This window comes from Cetorhinus maximus, chromosome 2, assembly GCF_964194155.1.
Source record: "Cetorhinus maximus chromosome 2, sCetMax3.hap1.1, whole genome shotgun sequence".
In the NCBI taxonomy this organism is placed as follows: Eukaryota; Metazoa; Chordata; class Chondrichthyes; order Lamniformes; family Cetorhinidae; genus Cetorhinus; species Cetorhinus maximus.
In genome coordinates this window covers 95,908,999-95,929,743 of record NC_135880.1, presented here as the reverse complement: position 1 = coordinate 95,929,743, position 20,745 = coordinate 95,908,999, and the positions used below count along the sequence as shown (strand labels likewise).

Below are 20,745 nucleotides of genomic sequence, written 5' to 3'. Positions count from 1 at the left end.
TCTGTCCCACATTTTGATTGGCTCAAATTTCCCAGGAACCAATCAAAAACACTGTCCTACTAAATCTTTTGGTTCACTATCTTTCACAATGGCCTCTGCCTGAACAGCCATATAAATGCAATGGCTTCAAGAGCAGGTCAGAGGCTGGAAATTCTGCAGCAAGTAACCTCACCTTCTCACTCCCAAAGCCTGTCCACCATCTACAAGGCACAAACCAGGAGTGTGATGAAATACTCCCCACTTACCTGGATGAGTGCAGTTACAATAACACTCAAGAGCTCGACATCATCCAGGGCAAATCAGCCCATTGGATTGGCACTCCATACACCACCTTAAAAATTCACTCCCTCCACTCCCTCCACACACAGTAGCAGCAGCGTGTACCATCTACAAGTTGCACTGCAGCAACTAACCAAAGCTCCTTTGACAGCACCTTCCAAACACACGGCCTCTACCTAGAAGGACAATGGCAGCAGAGAGCAGCAGAAGGACAAGAAAACCACCACCTAGAAGTTTCCATCCAAGCCACACATCATCCCAACTTGGAACTATATCACCGTTCCTTCACTGTCGCTGGGTCAAAATCCTTGAACTCCCTCCCTAACAGCACCGTGTGTGTACCTACACCACATGGACTGCAGCGGCTCAAGAAGGTAGGTCACCGCCACCTTCTCAAGGGCAACTAGGGGTGGGCAATAAATGCTGGCCCAGCCAGCGATGCCCATAGCCTGTGAAAGAATAAAAAAATCATGAAGATAGCCACATGAGATCCAGCCTTTTTGATAATCTAAATTAATCTGACATATAAACTCTAGAAGAAAGTTTTAATAATTTAAAAACTTCACCTGAGTATTATTATGGTCTTTAGCTCTCTCACTGAAGTTTAGACAGGATTAAAGAATTCCATCTAGCCACTGACGAGGCTACAGCTTGGCTCTGTGACTATGTACAGTACATGCTAAATAAAATGTAAATAAATTGCAGTTAATGCTGGATATATGATATATGCTACCCATTGGTCCAAATCTTCCTGTCTCTGAATCGCCAGAGATAGGACATGCATTTGGGGATGCACATCACGACCTTGCGGAAGTCCTGACACAAGGACATGCATGAAGTTTAAACTTTCAATGGACTGATTTCCCTGCTGTCTAGGAACCTCTGCGAATGTCTCTGATCCTGAACCTAGGGTGGAGACTTGGGTCAGATACGCAGGACTTATCCTGCATACTTACCTTGGAAATGTTAGACTGTTTAAACTCCACAACCCAACCCTCCAATCTACCCCCCCACTGACCTGACCTGATGGCCCTCCAACCGCCTGACTGTCCCCTGACCTTACCTGACTACCTCTGACTACCTGACAACTCTCTTCACCCACTTACCCACTCACTCACTCATGCATTCATGAACCACAGTCTTTCATTAAAAGACTTGAACCTTTAAAAATGTACCTGAATACGGCAGCTAGTACTGTAAAAAAGGGGTGTGTCCATCCCTTCCCTCCTGACTTTGCTCCACTTGCTGGACATAGACGACAGGTGTCTGGTAAAATCCAGCCCTTGGTATGCAATGAATTTGCTAATTTCTATTCACTTAAAATGGTAATATTTTTCACAGGAGAAATCGGTTTCACTCTGTAAGTCAAAAAGGAAGCAGAAAGAAGATTTAAATTGTACAGAAGAGCATGATTCTGCAGGTTTTATCTATCCCTACAATGACCTGTTGGTGTGGGCTGTGTTGATGAAACGGCAGAGAATGGCCATGTTCTTCTGGCAGCATGGAGAAGAAGCCATGGCTAAAGCAGTGGTGGCCTGCAAACTATACAGGGCAATGGCTCATGAGGCTAAGCAGAGCAACATGATGGATGACACCTCGGAAGAGTTAAAACAGTACTCCAAGTAGGATTACTCACTACTCACTTTCTATTTTTCTCTTCAAGATATTAATATGTTGAAATGGCTAACAATGAAGTTGAAAGCAATCTAGAAGCAAGTTGTGTTACCCTGTGTGTTCAATGAGAAATGTCTATCATAAGATCGAAAGACCATAAGAAATAGGAACAGGAGTTGGTCATTCGGCCCATTGAGCCTGCTCCACCATTCAATAAGATCATGGCAGACCTGATTGTGGCCTTAGCTCCACTTTCCTGCCTGCCCTCGCGCCCCCATAACCCTTGACTCCCTTGTAATCTGTCTAACTAACCGACTAACTAAAAATCTGTCTAACTCAGCCACTGCTGTCTATGGAAGAGAACTTCAAAGACTAATGACCCTCTCAGAGAAGAAATTCTTCCTCATCTCTGTCTTAAATGGGAGTCCTCTTATTTTAAAACTATGCCCCCAGTTCTAAATTCCCCCAGGAGAGGAAACATCCTGTCAGCATCTAGCCTGTCAAGGCCCCTCAGAATCTTATGTTTCAATAAGGTCACCTCTCATGCTTCTAAATTCCAATGATTATCAGCCCAACCTGTTCAACATTTCCTCACAAGACAATCACTTCATCCCAGGAATCAACATAGTGAACTTTCTCTGAACTGCTTCCAATGCAAGTATATCAAAGTATATGCAAGTATAGATAAGGAGACCAAAGTTGTTCACAGTACTCTATGTGCAGTCTCATCAATGCTTTGTACAGCTGTAGCAAGACTTCCCTATTTTCATAAAAGTAAAACACTATGAGTGCTGGAAACCTGAAATAAAAACAGAAAATGCTGGAAAAACTCAGCAGGATCTCTGGAGAGAGAAACAGAGTTAACATCTCAAGTCTGTATGACATCTTCAGAGCTAAAGAGAGATAGAAATGTGATGGATTTTATACTGTTTAAGTGGGGGTGGAGCAGGTGGAGCAAAATAGAAGGTCAGGGATAGGTGGGAGCTTCGGAGCGATTTGACAAAGATATCATGGACACAAGACAAAGGGAGTGTTAATGGTAGTGTTAAAGTCTAAAGAATGTGCTGATAATGACATAAAGGTAAGATAGCAGAATGTGTTAATAGCAGAACAAGGGTCGGTGCTCTGTGAAAGCAAAATGCCAATGGACTGGACAATTTTGCCCTTAGATTCCATTGTCCTGAGCACCTCTTTGAACTCAACTTTTCCCCTGTGGGGGGGAGGGGGGTGTTGGGGAAAAAAATAGATAAAAGTGGGGTCAAGATGGAGGAGAGAGTTCATGATCTGAAGTTGTTGAACTCAATGTTAAGTCCAGAAGGCCTAATCGGAAGATGAGGTGCTGTTCCTCCAGTTTGCATTGAGCTTCACTGGAACATTGCAGCAGGCCAAGGACAGACATGTGGGCATGAGAGCAGGGTGGTGAAATGAAATGGCAAACGACAGGAAGATTTGGGTCATGCTTGCGGACTGAGCTGAGGTGTTCTACAAAGCGTTCACCCAGTCTGCGTTTAGTTTCCCTGTTTTTATTCCCCACTTTTATATTCCATTCCCCTTCCAATAAAGAACAACATTGCATTGCCTTCCTAATTACTTGCTGTACCTGCATGCTAACATTTTGTGATTCATGTACAAGGCCATCCAAATCCCTCTGTACTACACCATTCCTTAGTCTCTCTCTATTTAAATAATATTCTGTTTTTCTTTTCTTCCCACCAAAGTGAACAACCTCACATTTTCCCCCTCAATACTCTATGGTCTAAATTTTTGTCTACACACTTAACTCCTGCATCCCTTTGCAGACTTTTTGGGCGGAATGTAATACTTGCGGCACTGGGCCACTATTTGCTCCCGATCCGATTTATTGTAGAATTAATTCCACTGAACCATTTTAATGTGTCACTTTAAATGTATTCCAGCTGTGCAAATAACTTACTAGATAAAACAAATGAAGTCTGAATGTAGTGTACAGTTGTTAATGCACATTGGCTTTTCTTTATGAAAAAGGCAACATGATTAAATGATACACTTGTTTTACCAGCTCAAAAGAGACTATTTCTCAAATACAATAGCATGTATTTACTTTTGCATTTTGATCGAAAACTAGTGAACATGGCAAAATCAAGCCTTCATATTAGCTACTGGACAAAGTTTTAAGCTATCAGAGAAAATCAGGCACTCACTTGGTTGGCGATAGTGTCCTTGTCATGTTCAGGACAGTTTTCCCACCTCCAAGAACTGCTGACCAATCAAAAGCTGGGAGTTCTCCAGTGCTGGCAGCACCTCTGGGAGTGGTGGCCACAACTGGGATTGCAGGAGGCCCGGGCTATAGGATTGTTGCTGGAGCCTGGAGTATAGGTAAGTGAGGTGGGTTTATCAGGGTCAGTCGTGGAGGCCTTGGTGAGGTGGGGAGGGGGTTTTAAGGGCAACTGGGGTTTCACACAAGGGCAGCTCATTCCTCCAGCAGATCTCTCCATTGGGCATAGGGTTCCCTAGTAAAAGAGCCATTGACATACCCTCCAGCGCTTACTTGGCACGTTGCTCATGGCATTGCCCCTGCCTGCCGCTGGTTAAATACCAGCAGTAGCAGCTTGAGGCCCTTAAGTGGCCCTTAAGGGTTTCAGCTGGTTTCTGGGCAGGAAGGCCATCCTCCAGCCTTCCCCCTGTACTTAATGGGTGGAGTTGGGAAGATGACCCCACAGCTTCCTGAAATGCCTGTTTCCCAGACTCCCAGCCCACCTCCGGGAGGGAGAAATAAATTCCACCCTTTGCACCCTCCTCACAACTTGCTTTCCCAACTATCTTTGGTATATAAATATAGATTAATATAAATTTGATTATAGTACAGTCGATCCCTTCATCCAAGTCATTAATGGGGGTCATAAACACTGATTCCTGTGGCACTCCATGCCCTAGGTGCAGAGCTACATACTCCCATTTGAAATAATTCTTTTACCCCATTGAACGTTCAATATTAAGCAGCTGTCAAATTAAGAAGATAAGGGCATAAGTAATAGAAGCTGGAGCACATCACTTGGCCCTTCCCTTGAGCCTTCCCCGCAATTCAACAAAATCATGGCTGATCTTCTACCTGAACTTCACCTTCCTGCACTTTCCCCATATCTCTTAATTGTCTTAGAACCCAAAAATCTATTGACATCTGTCTTAAATATACTCAATGTTGAGCATCCACAATTCTCTGGGTTAGAGAATTCCAAACGTTTACAACCCCTTTGAGCGAAGAAATGGCTCCTTACCTCATTCCTGAATAGTCAAGGCCTTATTCTAAGTTTGTGACCCCATGTTCTAGGTTCCCCAGCCAGTGGAAACTTTTTCTCAGCATCTACCCTGTCAAGCTCCCAAGAATTTTATATTTTACAACTAGGTCACCTCTCATTCTTCTAAACTTCATGCCTATAGGCCTTGTCTACTCAGTCACTCCTCAAAGGACAATCACCTCATTGCATGAATTGGTCAACTGAACCTTTGTTGTGCTCCCTGTATTGCAAGTACAAGACAAATCCTTAGATAAGGAGACCAAAACTGCACTCAGTTCTCCAGGTGTGACATTACCAATGCCCTGTATAATTATAGTAAGACTTCTTTACTTTATACTCCAATCCCTTTGTAACAAAAGGTAACACACCGTTTGCCTTCCCAATTGCTTGCTGAGCCTGAATATTAACTTCCATGTAATTCATGTATAAGGACACCCAAGTTCCTCTGAATGCAAGCATTTCCCACTCTCTCACTATTTAAAAAATATTTTGCTTTCTGTTTCAGCTTTTTTCAAAATCTTCCTACCAAAGTGGATATTACAACACTTCACCACATTGTATTCCATTTTCCATGTTGTTGCCCATTCACCCAAACTGAAGGGATTGTTGCTGCATCCTGACAGGGAGGCCAGAGGAGTTTTCTGTCCTGCCAACAGAAATCCTGCTAAAGTTATGGGGGCTATGGTTGCAGTCCCTCTTGGGCTTTAACATGACAAAGGGCCAGGGTGTGTTTAAGAAGTACAGTCTGGCTGTAAGATATGTTAACCATGCAAATTGCTGGGTCCCCCTATTGAGCGTTCAGAAAACAGTGGATTTGGCATTGGGCTATCTGCTGAAATCATTGAATTGAAGAGGCAGCATGAGTTTGCGTGCTGCCTGCATCAACAGAACCAGACGCAGACTAATCCTGAATTGCAAGCCTGTGTCTGAAAACAAAGGCAATTGAATATTCCCCCCAAACTGTTGTTGTGTTTCAACAATTTTAGACTTGAAAATCCATTTGTGGAAATTTAGCTCCTCGCTCCTCATAGCCTTTCTCTCAATTCAGCTAAAGTTCATGCAGAGCAAAGTTCATGGAGTTGTGGAGGGTGGAAGGGGTTACAAGGAGTAGGCCTTTGTCACATTAGGCCATCGCTGCAGCACTGAAGAAGCTGGAAAAGCTGGCCTCGGTGGGGGGATGCTGGATCTTCCCCTGGAAAGAGGAGGAGGCTGTCTCTGTGCCAAGTTGCTGGTTGGAATATTGAAATAATAAAATTACTGCTTTTTCTTTAGCAGTACAGGCCTCAAACCCAGTCTGAATCTCAAGGAGGGGCCTAATTCCATTGAGTTCCAGGACTATCTTCAGCGATGCTTTGTGGGGTCCCAAAAGCAAATTGGGGCATGCGAACTCCCAACTTGTGTTTACCTTATATCAGTGGCCTTGTAGAAGCCCTCAGAGGATCCAACCCCACTTGGCCAATTGGTAACTCCACCACATGCTTGGGAGCCAGTAGTGTTTCTAGTTCATGGCCATTGCAGCAGATTTCCAGCAAAGTTACCGTGGGGAGACAACAGAATAGTCACTGAGTTCCCATCTAATTATTCTTTTTCATTCCTGACGTTCCTCACCTGTGTAGCAATAGCTACAGCTTGATATTTTCCTAAACAACATTCACCAAGGGAACTAAAGAAAATATTTATATTAATGCTCCATTAACTTTGCAATGCTGCTGCTCAGGCTTCAGCATCAGGATTAGTTTACAGTGTTTTTGAAATAAACAAAGAGATTACTTTTTCTCATGCCTTTCATGACCCCAGGACATCTCCACATTCTTTAGAGCAAAGGAAATACTTTTTGAAGTCACTGTTGGAATGTAGGAAACACTGCAGCCCAATTGTGCACAGCAAGGTCTGACAAACAGCACTGAGGTAAATAACTAGATAAGTTGTTTGACTCAGGTTGGTTGAACTCTACTTTTCTTTCAATTGTGCTGTGAGACATCTGTGCGTCCAAGAGGATAGACGGGAGCTCAGTTGAACCCAAAGGTTGCACTTCTAATAGTGCATCACTCCCTCAGATAGATTTTTGTTAAACAAGAGTATTCAGGTATATATAGTTAGGTTGCAGATCAGCCATGATTTCATTGACTGGTGCAACAAGCTTGAGAGGCTAAATGGCATACTCCTGTTCCTATGTTCCTATCTTGGTTCTTTGACCTGAACTTTATGTATGGGAAACTCTGATTTCAAAGGCAGAAATAATAACCCTTAAGATTTTTTTGAATCAAATTATGTGTAGGAATCCTGCCTTTCCTCACCCTCACCACCTTGCACCCTTCCACTCTGCCACCATGTATTTGTTGAACATCTTTTGGTAAGTAGCTACGAAGATACATATTGTGAGGCCATAGATGTTAAACAACAGTGTCAAGAACAGTCTACTGGCAGGCTCTTATTTTGCTGCTTGAGATAACTCACCAGCACAAATTATATTCGCAGCTATTTTTAATAGCTCTAAAAAGGCTTTGTGCTGCTTTTTATACAGGTAAAGGTTTTATAGTTGCAACAAAATTATTCATATCCTTCTCTCATGCACGATTGTCTTTGCATCCTAGGGAATTTGGACAACTTGCTGTGGATCTTTTAGACCATGCATTCAAACAGAATGAGAGAATGGCCATGAAACTGCTGACATATGAGCTGAAGAATTGGAGCAACTCCACATGTTTGAAACTGGCAGTGTCATCTGGTCTTCGGTCCTTTGTTTCCCACACATGCACTCAGATGCTCCTAACTGACATCTGGATGGGACGTCTGAACATGAGGAAGAACTCGTGGTTTAAGGTAAAGGGAGACCAGTGAGAACAAGGGAAAGTTATTCACCTCAGATTGTTCTTTCATTCCCAACCTGTTTCAGGACACAATCTTGTAGGGCCCCTTGTCACCTAGATTGCCAACGTTCACCTTGATGTTAGAATCTGCTGATTCTAATACAGCCTCAAATAGCCTCCTTTAGATTAGGCAGATCTCCTATGTTGGTTTGGCATTGTTATCTTTTAAGTGTGTTTAAGTTACTCTCTTTATAATATGTTGCAGTATTTTTCCTGTTGTAAGTATTAAGCTGTCAGAGTGTTGTTTCCAGGATAATGTATCTAACCTTATTCTGGAAAAAAACATTAGTTATTTTCTAACCTTTTGCTTCATCCATGTATTTAATGAATTGTGAAAAATATCATCAACAGCCTCCTATACAGTATTTAGATTCTTATTTTCTTAAGTACCTTTTGATGTGTTCTATATGGTTCATTTGGTTTATAAATATGTAAGCGGATCAATTTTTCATGACTATTTTGTGATAAGTTTTTAGTCCTTTGTGAACCTCAGTTTCTCAACACTGGCTCCAACTAACAAAGGTTCCAGACTCCCAATCCCTATGCTGAAAACTGCAGCAAACAGAGTTCTGCCTTATTATTTCCTTTACTGTGTTGCTTTATTGCTTAGGTGCCTATTTGTTCTTTTAAACATTGCCTGTGGTGAATCATATAATAGTGCCCTTGGGAGAATCAGCAGCTGAAGTGGGAGAAAGGTTAACAAAAAAGCCTGGGGTGTATAATAAATTCCTTAGGCAGCCAGTGAGCTGACTGGAAATAGTGCGAGACACCTCCTACTTTCAGGTACTCTCTAAAGGATAGACATACAACCCTTTGCCATTTTGTATAGCTCAGACTACAAATCAGATTAATTGGAGATAAAATCCAAAGAGAAGAAAATGAAATAAAATGGGCAAATGAACTGATTCACTTAACTTAGCAAATGTACCTCAAAATAACAGAGTAGCTTGAAGTTGTCATAGATCTTGGAAGTAACACTGTTTGTATCCATGTTGCAAACTTTAAATATCAAATTATGTATTGACAGAGTGCTCCACTGGCTAGTTCTTCTACCAGCGAGGCTGCAACTCAGTTAAAATAATGAACCCGAAACAGAATGACAGTTAATAGTCTTCGTTGCTTTGAGGTCTGAGCTGGAATAAAGCAAGATCAAAAGAGATTTCTCTTCAACCAACAAAAATGTCAATTAAAATATATCAAAAACACAAAAATTGCCAGATGAGTTTTGCTCCTGTAACATTTACTCCCAGATCAGCAGCTCTTTTTAAAAGGGTGGCTGCATTTCTTCACATCTGATGGACTGGCCAGCAACCACAATGGCAGACATTGGTGGTACTTTTCAAATTAACCGTCTTATCAGGACACATCTTGTCAGAATTGGCGAAAGGTCCTTGGCCTGAAACGTTAACTCTTTCTCCCTCTCTACAAATGCTGCCAGGCCTGCTGAGTATTTCCAGAATTTTTTGCTTTTATTTCAGGTTTCCGGCATCTGCAGTATTTTTCCCTTGCTATGGGATCAGCTGGATTTAATCCTTCACTTAAAGGCAACTTCGGCAACATTTTTCTCTTTTTAATTTTTTTTTCCTCCTGCCACATTGATTTTCAGAAGCTTTTGTGGTAATTGTTTTTTTAAACCACGAGCACCAATGCTACCTTTGTAAAAAACTCCTATATCTTAGCTCTATGCAGGACAGAGGGGACGACCAACTCAGCAGTGCTAAGCAGCACTGGTGCTCTGTTCCCACTTGCTGGTACATTCACATTTGTATCCACAGATATGCTCTGGTAGAGGAGTAGTGGATACCGAGGCTTCAGTTAACAAGGGAGGCGTGATAGCAAACCCAAAGGTATGTTACTACCTAAATAATGCTGGATGGTGTTTGGAAGCATATATTGCTTTCAGTGACACTACATAAAAGAAAGCATGCCACTGTGATCAACAGCCAGTATAACCTGGCTAGCCACACTTGACAATATGTCACCAAACAGAACTGGCAGTGACAACAGGAGCTGTCTTCACAAAATCCAAGCCAGCAGAGCACCAGATGCAGAGCTGTACCTTCTGCTGCAAGGACACCTTGCAACCTAAGGTTGTCAAAACCAGTGATACTAGCAGTCAGTAGCTGGCCTCCACCTCCTCCAGTCATGCAGCAGTACTGACTGATGGAGATAGTGCGATTGAATGCCAAAACAGTGTCACTTTCCTCACAACCATTTCATACAGCACTAAATCTGTATTTATGGTAGTCATCAAACAGCGGTCTGAGTTCTGGGCTACTGTGTCACTAGCCTCAAGACTTGTTTATGCACATTGGGTTTCTTTTCACTTCTTTTTCACGGTTCAAGAAAGCAGGTGACCACCACCTTCACAAGGGCAATTAGTGATGGGCAATAAATACTGGCCTAGCCAGTGACACCCACATCCTGTAAATGAATTTTAAAAATTTAGCCTATCACTTCTAGCACTCCTCCTATTAAACTTTGGAAGATGCTGCAAATATGTTAAACTTCCCTTTGAGCTTTCCTAAATTTGAACATAAGAACATAAGCAATAAGAGCTGGAGTAGGCCACTTGGCCCTTCGAGCCTACTTCGGCATTCAGAGAGTTCAGGGCTGATCTTCTGTCTGAACACTACCTTCCTGCACTATCCCCATGTCCCTTAATTCCCTTAGTACCCAAAAACCTGGCTTAAATATACTCAACGATTAAGCATCTTAAACACACTGGAGTAGAGAATTGCAAGGATTCATATCCCTTTGAGTGAAGACATTTCTCCTCATCCTAGTCCTAAATGATTGATCCCTTATTCTGAGTCTGTGACTCTATTCTAGATTCCCCAGCCAGGGGAAACATTTGCACCAATTTTTAACCTCTTTACTCTGACAGCTGTCTTTAATTGTCTGCATCCATTTAAACTTTACTTATACCACAATTTTTTGCTTCCACCACTTTCAAATTTGGGGCTATCTGGAGCTAGCAGTAGGGAGGTTTTCTGGAAAATCTTTTGTTAAGTAGTTGCAGTGGAATGTGGTCGGGAATTTCCTCAGATTGGCTTCAGTAATTTCATCAGAGGTGCAGTGGAAATCCTACTTATGTGCATAAACTAAGTTTCCACCACACTTCTGGCACAGTTGCAGATCAGGAACAGCTCCAAGTAATACCTAGCTTTGTGTTTTGTGATGATGTTCTGTGTAAGCAGAGCCAATTCAGGGTTGTCGGAGTGGGTGCAAATGAGTCCAGTTTGGGAATGGAGGTAAGGAATAAGCAAAATGAGAGCTGTGATTTAAAACAAGAGGATATTTCCAGGGAAATCAGTCAGTGCAGCCATTATGAAGAGAGTGCTGTAAACCTTGTGAGGTAGTCACCAGGTTTAGGGACAGGAGGGAAGTTACCAGTGGAAAGTCAATTAGGGAGTAGTTGTAAAGGGAAACTGTCTTCTCATCTGTCCTAATGCTGAGTGGAGCCTCAGTCCTACCTAACTATGAAGGTAAGGGAAAACTAATTATTTGGTGACAATTTACCTTCTATTAAAATATCAGTATTCCCTATTTCTCTGTTACAAGTATTCTCTTCTTGGTGTCCCAGAGTTTATTTTGTGTACCTGTGAATTAATCTTTATGCTTGTTGACAGAATGGTATTTGAAGAGCATTAAAGATATCAGTACTGTCTAGATATTTCCATAACTGTATTTCTATAATTTTAATTCATAAAAAAGCAAGTTTAAAAATCTATGAAGTTTACGTATTATATTCTGGTCAATAGGTTTAACTATTTTTATAAACTATATACAAATGTGGTATCTTTAAAATAAGTGGACCATGGGATTGTTGTAGTGCAAGCAGATTCAGTATAACTTTCAAAAGGTAATTGGACAACTACTTGAAGTGGAAATATTTGTCAGTTTATGGGGAAAGAGCTGGGGAGTGGGGCTAATTAGATAATTCTTCCAAAGAGCTGGTACAGGCACAATGGGCTGTACAGTATCATTCTATGATTCTATGAATTACTACCATCCAACATATTTTCAATGCTGAAATGCTAAATTGCTGTATTTACAGAATTTGTTACAAAAGCCAAATACTGCAGATGTTGGAAATCTGAAATAAAAGCAGAAACTGCTGGAAATACCCCAGTTGGTCAGGCAGCATCTGTGGAAGGAGAAACAGAGTTAACAAGTGGAATTCTCCCATCTGGTACTAAATCCCGTGGTGGGGATGGGGAGTGTTTCCTGCTGTGGAGGCCAACGGGAAATCCCGCAAAACCTTGCGTCCCCGGCATCATTAATTATGCAGTTGTGGTTTTCCCGACATTTAGCGCGGCAGGGCGGGCTGGGTGGCACGTACCCCACCGTCATATCCAGGCGCCATATTTAAATATTCCCCGGTCGAAACAACTTGTGTAAATATAATCACTTTCACTTCAATAATGTCTACTGTCCTGTTCCAGTGTGGTCCTTAAAGCTTACTGAACGCACCCCGCTTTTCTCTCTTCAAACACCCAAATTAATCTGCAGGGGGTCAAGTGAATGTGGCAGGGCCTTTGCGAGCAATGTGCAGCACTCTCCCGTGCCTTCATCCATCAAAGTCTCATATCCCGGGTCCTTAGCACTGCCAATACTGTCTGCTGGAGTTTCTTTTCAGTTTTCCAGCTGAGATGATCTGCATCTCTGCCTACCCACTGACCCAACTCCCATGCAGCTTCTTGGGGCCTCCAGCATGAGGCTGTGCTTAGTTTCGACCAGACCAGCAATGGTGGTTATGACATTTTTCATGAGCTCTGGCACCGACTCTCCTTCCCAGTCACCCACGCCCTTTCCCCCATTACCATTGGAACCCACCACAAATCGCCAGCATTCCATTCAACCTCTCCACCATTATCCCCCAACCTGCTCCTTTTCCCTTTGACAAGTCAACGTACACATTTCCTCCCTCCCGAGAACCCTACCCCCGTAACCATTGAACTGCCCACCCCCCGAGTCCGTGCGTATCTACGTGTCCTCACCAATGAGCCACAACTTCACGCAACACCATCGCACCTCACTCTCTCACCCTACCAGCTTTCTCTGCCCCCTGTAACCCTCACCATTCCATCACACCACGTCTACCCTGAGTTCGCTTGCCCGGAGTCAATAGTTTACTCCATCAACCCCCCTCCCTGTAAACCCCTTAACACCTGGACACCGATTCTTCCCCCCACCACGCCCCTTCACACCTGGACATAACCCCCACCTCTCCCCACCCAGCAACCAACACTCTCCCCCTCCGTTCCCTCTGCTGCCTTGGTACACCTCTGCAATACCCTCTCCAGCATCGCCAACCACCAATGCCACCTTCTAGGCATGGACTTCCCCATCACCTCTTCAGTCCTCTCCTAACCTCCTTTAACCACCACCCCATCAGACCCCCGCCGCCTAACAGAACACCCTGCTACCTTCCACCTGCAGCTCGAGGAACCAAACCCATGGCAAAGCCCCTGGAATAAGGTCTGAACCCATGGCGAAATCCCTGGGAGAAGGTTCAAAGGTTGCGCGATGTCCCTGGGAGAAGGACCAAAGATTGAGCGATGTTGCTGCCTGGAGAATTTCCACCTTCGGGAAACTGCTTCGTGGAGGACCCACATGGATGAAGCACCACCCACCCTGTTACTGCATGTGGTGCTCCAGGGTTCCAGGGTCTGGTAGGTGGAGGCCCCCATCTTCTTCTTGGAGGTCTGCGAGCTGCCCCAGGCCTTCATAAGGTATATCCTGACTTCTACGTGCCATGTTGGTCTAACCGTGTTCTAGACTATTGTCTTTTCCCACTGGCGCCAGGGAGAATTGGGCGTGGGGGGAAGATTCCAGTCAGGCCTTCATCTGTATCCAATCAGCAGGATGCAAATCAATTTCATGCCAACCTCTGGTGAGAATCACAACCCGCCATGGGGGCCAGTATTGGAAGATCCTGCTGTCATTTCACGCGGTGTGAAACCGATTTTTGGACTTCCTGCCAAATTCTCCCACCCCCTCACCCGCCATTGATCCTGCCAACAGGGGCATGGGAGAATTCCACCCAATGTTTAAGATCGATGACCTTAATTCAGCATTTTCTCTTTTTATTACACTGATTTTGTTCCTCCACATGTAATGTTGATTATGTGGCTGCTTTCAGAGGTTCAGAGTATTATGGATCGGACAGTTAAAAAAGCAAACATTGTGTTTAATTGATCTGAAAATTCCAATAACTATCAGTTTTATGGGTACACAGTGCAGGTGTTATGTTCCAGTTGTCTATTTCTAATGTGACTTTTTTGTCATTAGGTCATTTTGAGCATTCTTTTGCCTCCCAGCATTCTGATGCTGGAGTTTAAGAGCAAGGCTGAAATGTCCCACATCCCTCAGTCTCAGGAGTCCCATCAGTTCGCTCGACAGTCCAGTATACAAAACTCCAGTGTTGCCAAGGATGATCAATCTTCTGTAAGTATGAGTTGCCTTAAAGCACCTTGGCATGGAATTTTTGCTAGTTTGTGTTGGCTTTTGCCCAAAATCTGCAAAACTAGCACAAAATATCAGGAACTTCAAGCACAAATTGATTTTGCACAATTCTTCGCACTACTGTAAAAAAAAAAGTGTTAGAAGCCATCCCTGTCTACAAAACTGACATGCCCCATATTTAACTAATCACTGTTGTGAGTTTCTCCTAATTGTGCCTGTTTGCAGGCCTTCAAACAAGCTCTTACAGTTAAACTTTTTTCAATGCAAGGGCATTAAGAGGCATCTTATAAAAGCTTCTAAATATATATAGTTTTTAATTTACACAGAAAGTGACTACTGTGCAGTAATGAAGCTAATAGGTAGTTGTGTATAGTTTTTTAAAGCCGTTTTCAGTTAGCTAAAATTAGGCTATTCAAAAGTAACAGACTAGACACTTAGATTAAAAATGCTTTTTTTTGATAAACCCATTTTCAGTTGTATCAATAAAACTGTCAGGTTACCACTCTTAAATATATATAAAGGAATACTTTAATGCAAGTTTAAAAAAAAAAATTATGTTGTAAAATGCTGCCCATTACACTGGTTCATTGAAGATCACAGAATCACAGTTTATTGTGGTATTGTAGGAGGCCATTCGGCCCATCATGTCTGCACCACCTCTCTGAGCATTTTAACTTAGTGCCAATCTCCTGCCTTTTCCCTGTAAATCACAGGTTTGGCTCCAAATAAATTTTATGCCACTTGGAAGATCGGCTATTACCTCCATTTATTTTCACTTTGGACTGTACTGCACACTCCTATATTTTTATTATCTAGTCAATAGTCTACAACAGTCTTTTCAGCAGTGCTTTCTATTTCTCTAACAATAGATGGAGCTTGACACAGAAAAGGGCCCAGAAAAACCAGCCGACGAGATCGTTGACACAAGACAGAAAGGACTGCCTTGGACGAGAAAGGCTTATGAATTTTACAGTGCCCCGATTGTCAAGTTCTGGTTCCATATGGTTTGTCTTATTTCACAGATACTTAGCAATTAGAATATTCTGCTATGCTAATTGATATGACATGCTGAACTTTCATCAATGATGGGGTGAATATCTGTAGTGCTGTTGCCTGCTAATTGGTTTCAGCTGCCAATTGTCTTCCTGAGTGATCCTGAGAAGAGTTAATAAATAATGTTGCAAGTTACAGAATCATACAGTTATACAGCACAGAAACATCTCGAGGAAAGACTCTCCTATTTTTGAACTAAATACAGAATTTTCTGAATGTGCAATTTTTAGTTTAACAGATGAAATGTTCGCCATTGGATTCCTGCACTTTAATAAATCCATTATTTCTTCCACAGCATTTTGATCTCTAGTTTACCTGATATCATACTGTATATAAGCAATGACTGTACACCAGGAGCAAAGTCCACCTAGAAATTCACAGGATTAGCATTTGTGGGACAAAGATAGATTAATGTGTCCCATGGGACAACTGAACAGAGAGTTCTTCGTCCTCTTGTAACATCAGTGTAGGTGGTGGTCAAAACTTTGGTTTGCAACATGTGAACTTTGGACCTTTAGGAAAATGTTGTACTCATGGTAACCAGTAACCCCAGGATACCTTGAGCTAATTATCACTGTTTCGGTGCATTTGAAAGGGTCCTCACAAAAAAATATTTTTTGGCAGAAACTTCCATTAGCTCAGAAACGCACAAGATAGAGAAATTAATTGTGGCAAAATGCTCCAGCCAATCTCTTTTATCTGAAGTTGGAGTGATAAGAAAAACTTGTGACTTTCCCTCTGCCCCAAAACAAGTAAAAGTCTTGGCAAAAATCTTTTTCTGATAAGATGTTCTTAAAATTCCAGTGCAACACTTCTTTTTCCTTCATTTTATCCTTCACAGATAGCATATTTGGGATTCCTGATGCTATTTACCTACATGGTATTGGTGAAAATGGAACCCCTGCCCAGTATACAAGAATGGATTGTCATCATCTACGTTTTCACTACAGCTGTGGAGAAAGCCAGAGAGGTGAACAAGGACCAGAGTATTTTCTTCAAGAAATTTTCTTCTATGAAAAAATCAAGTAACATATTATAAAGCATTAACAGAATCATACTTGTGTTTAAAATATAGTAGTGTAAAACAATTAGAATTGTGACACCTATCCCAATGGCCTAGTGAGTAAAGGCGTTACCTTCTAGAGAAGAAGATTCTGGATTTGATTTCTAGTCAGACCTGAGTTAGTTAATCTCAACTGAGACATAATTTGGGACACAACGTTTAGCCTCTGCACCCTGGGCTAGAGAGGAAAGAAAATAGCCAAGATTCTCAATCTTCAGCTTTGCTGGTAAAGCTCCTAGATCAGAATCGCTGCTACCTAACGATTTCTGCTAGAAAGTGCAGGTGGATGTTGGGTGATGATACAATTAGACCATCATAGTCTCCATGATTGAAGAGCCATCTGGATGTAGAAATGCATTTGTAACTCTTGTACAGTCAGACTCATATTAATAATTGACTGTCTTTGTTTCAGACTTTTTTGGGACGGAATCGTCCCAGATTTGCACTAATTACAGTAGTAGGCGGGTAAAATGACGTTTTACCTGCCGGTCAAAATGGCGTCTTCTCACTGTATCATCCCAATCCCACCGCACTAATTATGCATTCCTGGGAGACACGCCATTTCGATGGCGGAAAGGCTCTCATTCGACGACCATGCCATCATCTCGCCACTTCATCATGCCGGGCGCCGTATTTAAAGTACAACTGTGTGCACACCTCTCAGTGCTTGCAGCCCATGACTGCTGCAGGGAAGACATGGTCCCGAAAAGCAAAAACACTGCAGCCCCCAGGTTCAGCGACATGTTCCTTGAGCGCCTTTTGGATGCCATGGAGACCCGCTCATGTCCTCTATCCCCGCTCTGGCCAGAGGATGGGCAGCAACATCACCAGTCCGGCTTAGGAGGTGGTGGCAGTGGTGGTCAGTGCCAACGCCCGGCAAAAGAGGACAGCCGCGCAGTGCTGCAAGAGGATGAATGATCTCCTCCGTTCCACCAGGCTAAGTCACTCTTCTCATCACCTTCAACTCACACATTCACAAACCCATCACACGTCCACAGGGCCTCCATTCACTGCCAGTCCAAAGGACATCACCATTCACTCTCTCATGCACACCCTTATTGTCCTCATCCCGTCAATGGGAGCACTCATCATCCACAGATGCCAGGCATAGTTATCATCTGGCCGGGCAGGCATCCTGCTTACACTCTCTCCATCTCTATTCATGCAGGACAAGCTGGCACACAACAGGAGGGAGAGGTCGCAGACTGGTGGAGGAATGCCTGAAATCAAGGTCCTCACAGACTTTGAAAATGGAGGCATCCAGCTGGCTGGCGAGGATCTGGACCGGTCCTGCGCTGACAGTGAGGTCAGTGGTACTCAACCAAGTGAGAATCCAGCAGTGCAACATCCATCAGACAACCATGCTGTGAGTGATGTGTCCTCTTTCACGGGCCAGAGCCATGGACTAATTACCTCTCTTTGCTTTCACAGACGCATCTGGGAAATGGCTGACGGAGTCCACGATCCAGGGCCCCCAATCAAGCCCCAAAGAAACCTCTGAAGAGGAATCTGGAGGCACCCTCTTGAAGTCCCATCACAGCGCTCACCCACACCCTCCACCAATGCAGGGACCCACACCAGGGCCAGGGCTCTCCAGGTCTTGGCGCTCCAGAGGACAGCCGCCAAGATCATCACAGACAGGGCACCGCAGTCAGCAGACTGCCTCCACCTCCGCTGTGGATGCCCGGGGAGTACCATGATGTAGTGGCAGGGTTAGGAAGGTTAAGAAGATGTAGTTGCACAGCCTGGGCATGGGTGTTAATCACTTGTACATACTGTTCACTATTGTAAATAAATTCCCAAGAATGTCACCCTGCCTATGGCTTCTTGTCCTGATGAGCGGTGTTCATGTCACTCAGATGTGAAACATTTCTGTACAAGATAAGGACAGGTGTCTCAGTCCAGCCTTCAGACCAAACTCCCTGGACACATTACTGATGCCTGCACCTCGGTGGTACTGGTCATTGCTGCCAGAAGGTCATGGACAGCCGCCACAGAGTTCCGTCATTCTCTGTCTGCACTTAGCACCTTTAAGGAGGGGCTGGCCCCTATCTCTTCAGCATCTGTGAGCAGTGACACTGTGCTCCTGAAGGGCTCAGGTGCTGAAGGCGGACAAAGTATCAGGTGCTTTTAAAGTTTCACAGCTGTATCTCTATGATATGACCCTGATCACAGAGCGCAAACAATCTACCCTCGGCCCGACATGAGTCAGACATTCTCAGAGGCTATGTGAAGGTTCACGGAGTGTCCTCATTGCATGTCATCATCATCCTCCTGCAACAGAGTGACTATTAGGGCCTCCACTGTGTCTCCATGACAGGAGCATTCTCACAGAGGGTATGTGCGCTTCCATAATCCAGGCTGGAGTCAAATGTTCATAGGTGCAATGTGAGGATCTATGGAGCCTTCTTACTGCATGTTATCATCATCCTCCACAAATCTAGTAGCTATGAGGGCCTCCCAAGTGCGCCTGCCTCGTCCAGCTAGTGCGCCCTCACCGTTGCCTTCAAGGACATCCTCACCCATATCCCCATCAGCATCCTCCTTATTTGAGGAGACCTCCAGCTCCTCCATCTCCTCCTCAGCCAACTCCTCTCCCCGTTGCAGCGCCAGGTTGTGAAGGATGCAGCAGATGACGACAATGCGTGACACCCTCTGTGGACTGTATTGCAGGGCTCCACCAGACTGGTCCAGGCACTGGAACTCCATCTTCAGCATCCCGATGGTTTGTTCCACCGAGTTGTGAGTTGAAGCATGAGCCTCATTATACCTTCGCTCTGCTGCAGTCTGAGGCCGCCCACAGGTACCGTCAGCAATGTCCTCTGCGGGTAGCCCTTGCCCCGAGGAGCCATCCCTGCAGCTGCTGTGGACCCTTGAAGACGTCAGGGATCTGAGACTTACCGAGAATGTAGAAGTCATGGACTCACCATGGAAACCATGCGCAGACTTTCAGAATGCGTTTGTGGTGGTCGCACACCAGCTGAATATTCAGCAAATGGAATCCCTTTTGGCTAACATAGTTGACTACTTGTTGTGACAGATATCTGAGCGCCACGTGAGTGTAGTCGATGGCACCCTGCACCTGTGGGAAACCCAAGATCTGGGCAAATCCAATCGTTCTTGCATCCTGGATTTCCTGACGAAATGCACAAAGGTGTGTGCCCTCGTGAAGATGGCATCCGTGACCTCATGGATGCATTTGTGGGTGGTGGGTTGTGATATCCCACAGAGGTCACCTGTGGGGCCCGAAAAGGAGCCACTGGTGTAGAAATTGAGTGCCGTGGTCACTTTCACGGCCACTGGCAGTGGATGCTCTCCATGTCTCCATGGCACCGAATCCTGGAGCAGCTGGCAGATGTGACCGACCAGTTCCCTAGACATGTACAGTCTTCGGCAACACTGGTTCTCGGTCATCTGAAGGGACAAAAGGCAGCGTTTATAGACGCTGGATCTAGCTAGGCACCAGCCTGCGACGGCTCACTGTGGCTCTTCAGCAGCGTGTGTGGGAACCCCAGCCGTCCCTTCTTCCTTAGGGTGCTGGTCCTCTCTCTGCACAGCCAGGCACCTCCGTCACTCTCTCCTCCATTGACTTCATTCTCTGTACGCCATGAGGCATACAGCTAGTTCACCAGGCTCCATGATCCTGATGTTCTCCTCCTACAGGGTGAAAGGGAGAGATGCGTGGGTTCACTTGGGTGTACTAAGAACCTCTCTTGGTTAAGTCTGAAGTCCCTGAATGCATCCCGGAGAGTGCTGCACAACAATTGGATGGCCAGAGTTTATTGCGCTGCATGGCTGTTCAAAACCCCACCAGCCCGCCAAGTGCACACCTTATATATGCTGTTGTGAAACACGCCGGCCTGGTAATTCCGGTAGGCTGGCCTTATGATGATATGCAGATCTATTACAATGAGGTTCCGACGTCCGATGGCGGGAAATGCAGCCTACCATTGATGGGCTGAGTGGATGATTGCAAACTGGTTTCATTGTGTTGTGAAACCAATTTTTGGCCTACTTGCCATATTGTCTGCTCACGCCACCGAGCATGCCGACACCAGCGGGCACAGAAAATTCTGCCCTTGGCCTTTCATTAAGCATGCAGTAAGCAGCAAATATATTT

General features: G+C 44.2%; 1 protein-coding gene across 1 annotated transcript in view; it reads left to right on the top strand.

Moving 5' to 3' along the window:
- trpm6 (transient receptor potential cation channel, subfamily M, member 6) overlaps positions 1-20,745 on the top strand; it is a 186,879-nt gene that overhangs the window by 79,041 nt on the left and 87,093 nt on the right. The window contains exons 16-20 of the mRNA XM_078559318.1: positions 1,621-1,901; positions 7,763-7,991; positions 14,336-14,491; positions 15,379-15,513; positions 16,404-16,532. Of these exons, the coding sequence (XP_078415444.1) occupies positions 1,621-1,901; positions 7,763-7,991; positions 14,336-14,491; positions 15,379-15,513; positions 16,404-16,532 (930 nt within the window). The remainder of the gene's footprint in view (positions 1-1,620; positions 1,902-7,762; positions 7,992-14,335; positions 14,492-15,378; positions 15,514-16,403; positions 16,533-20,745) is intronic.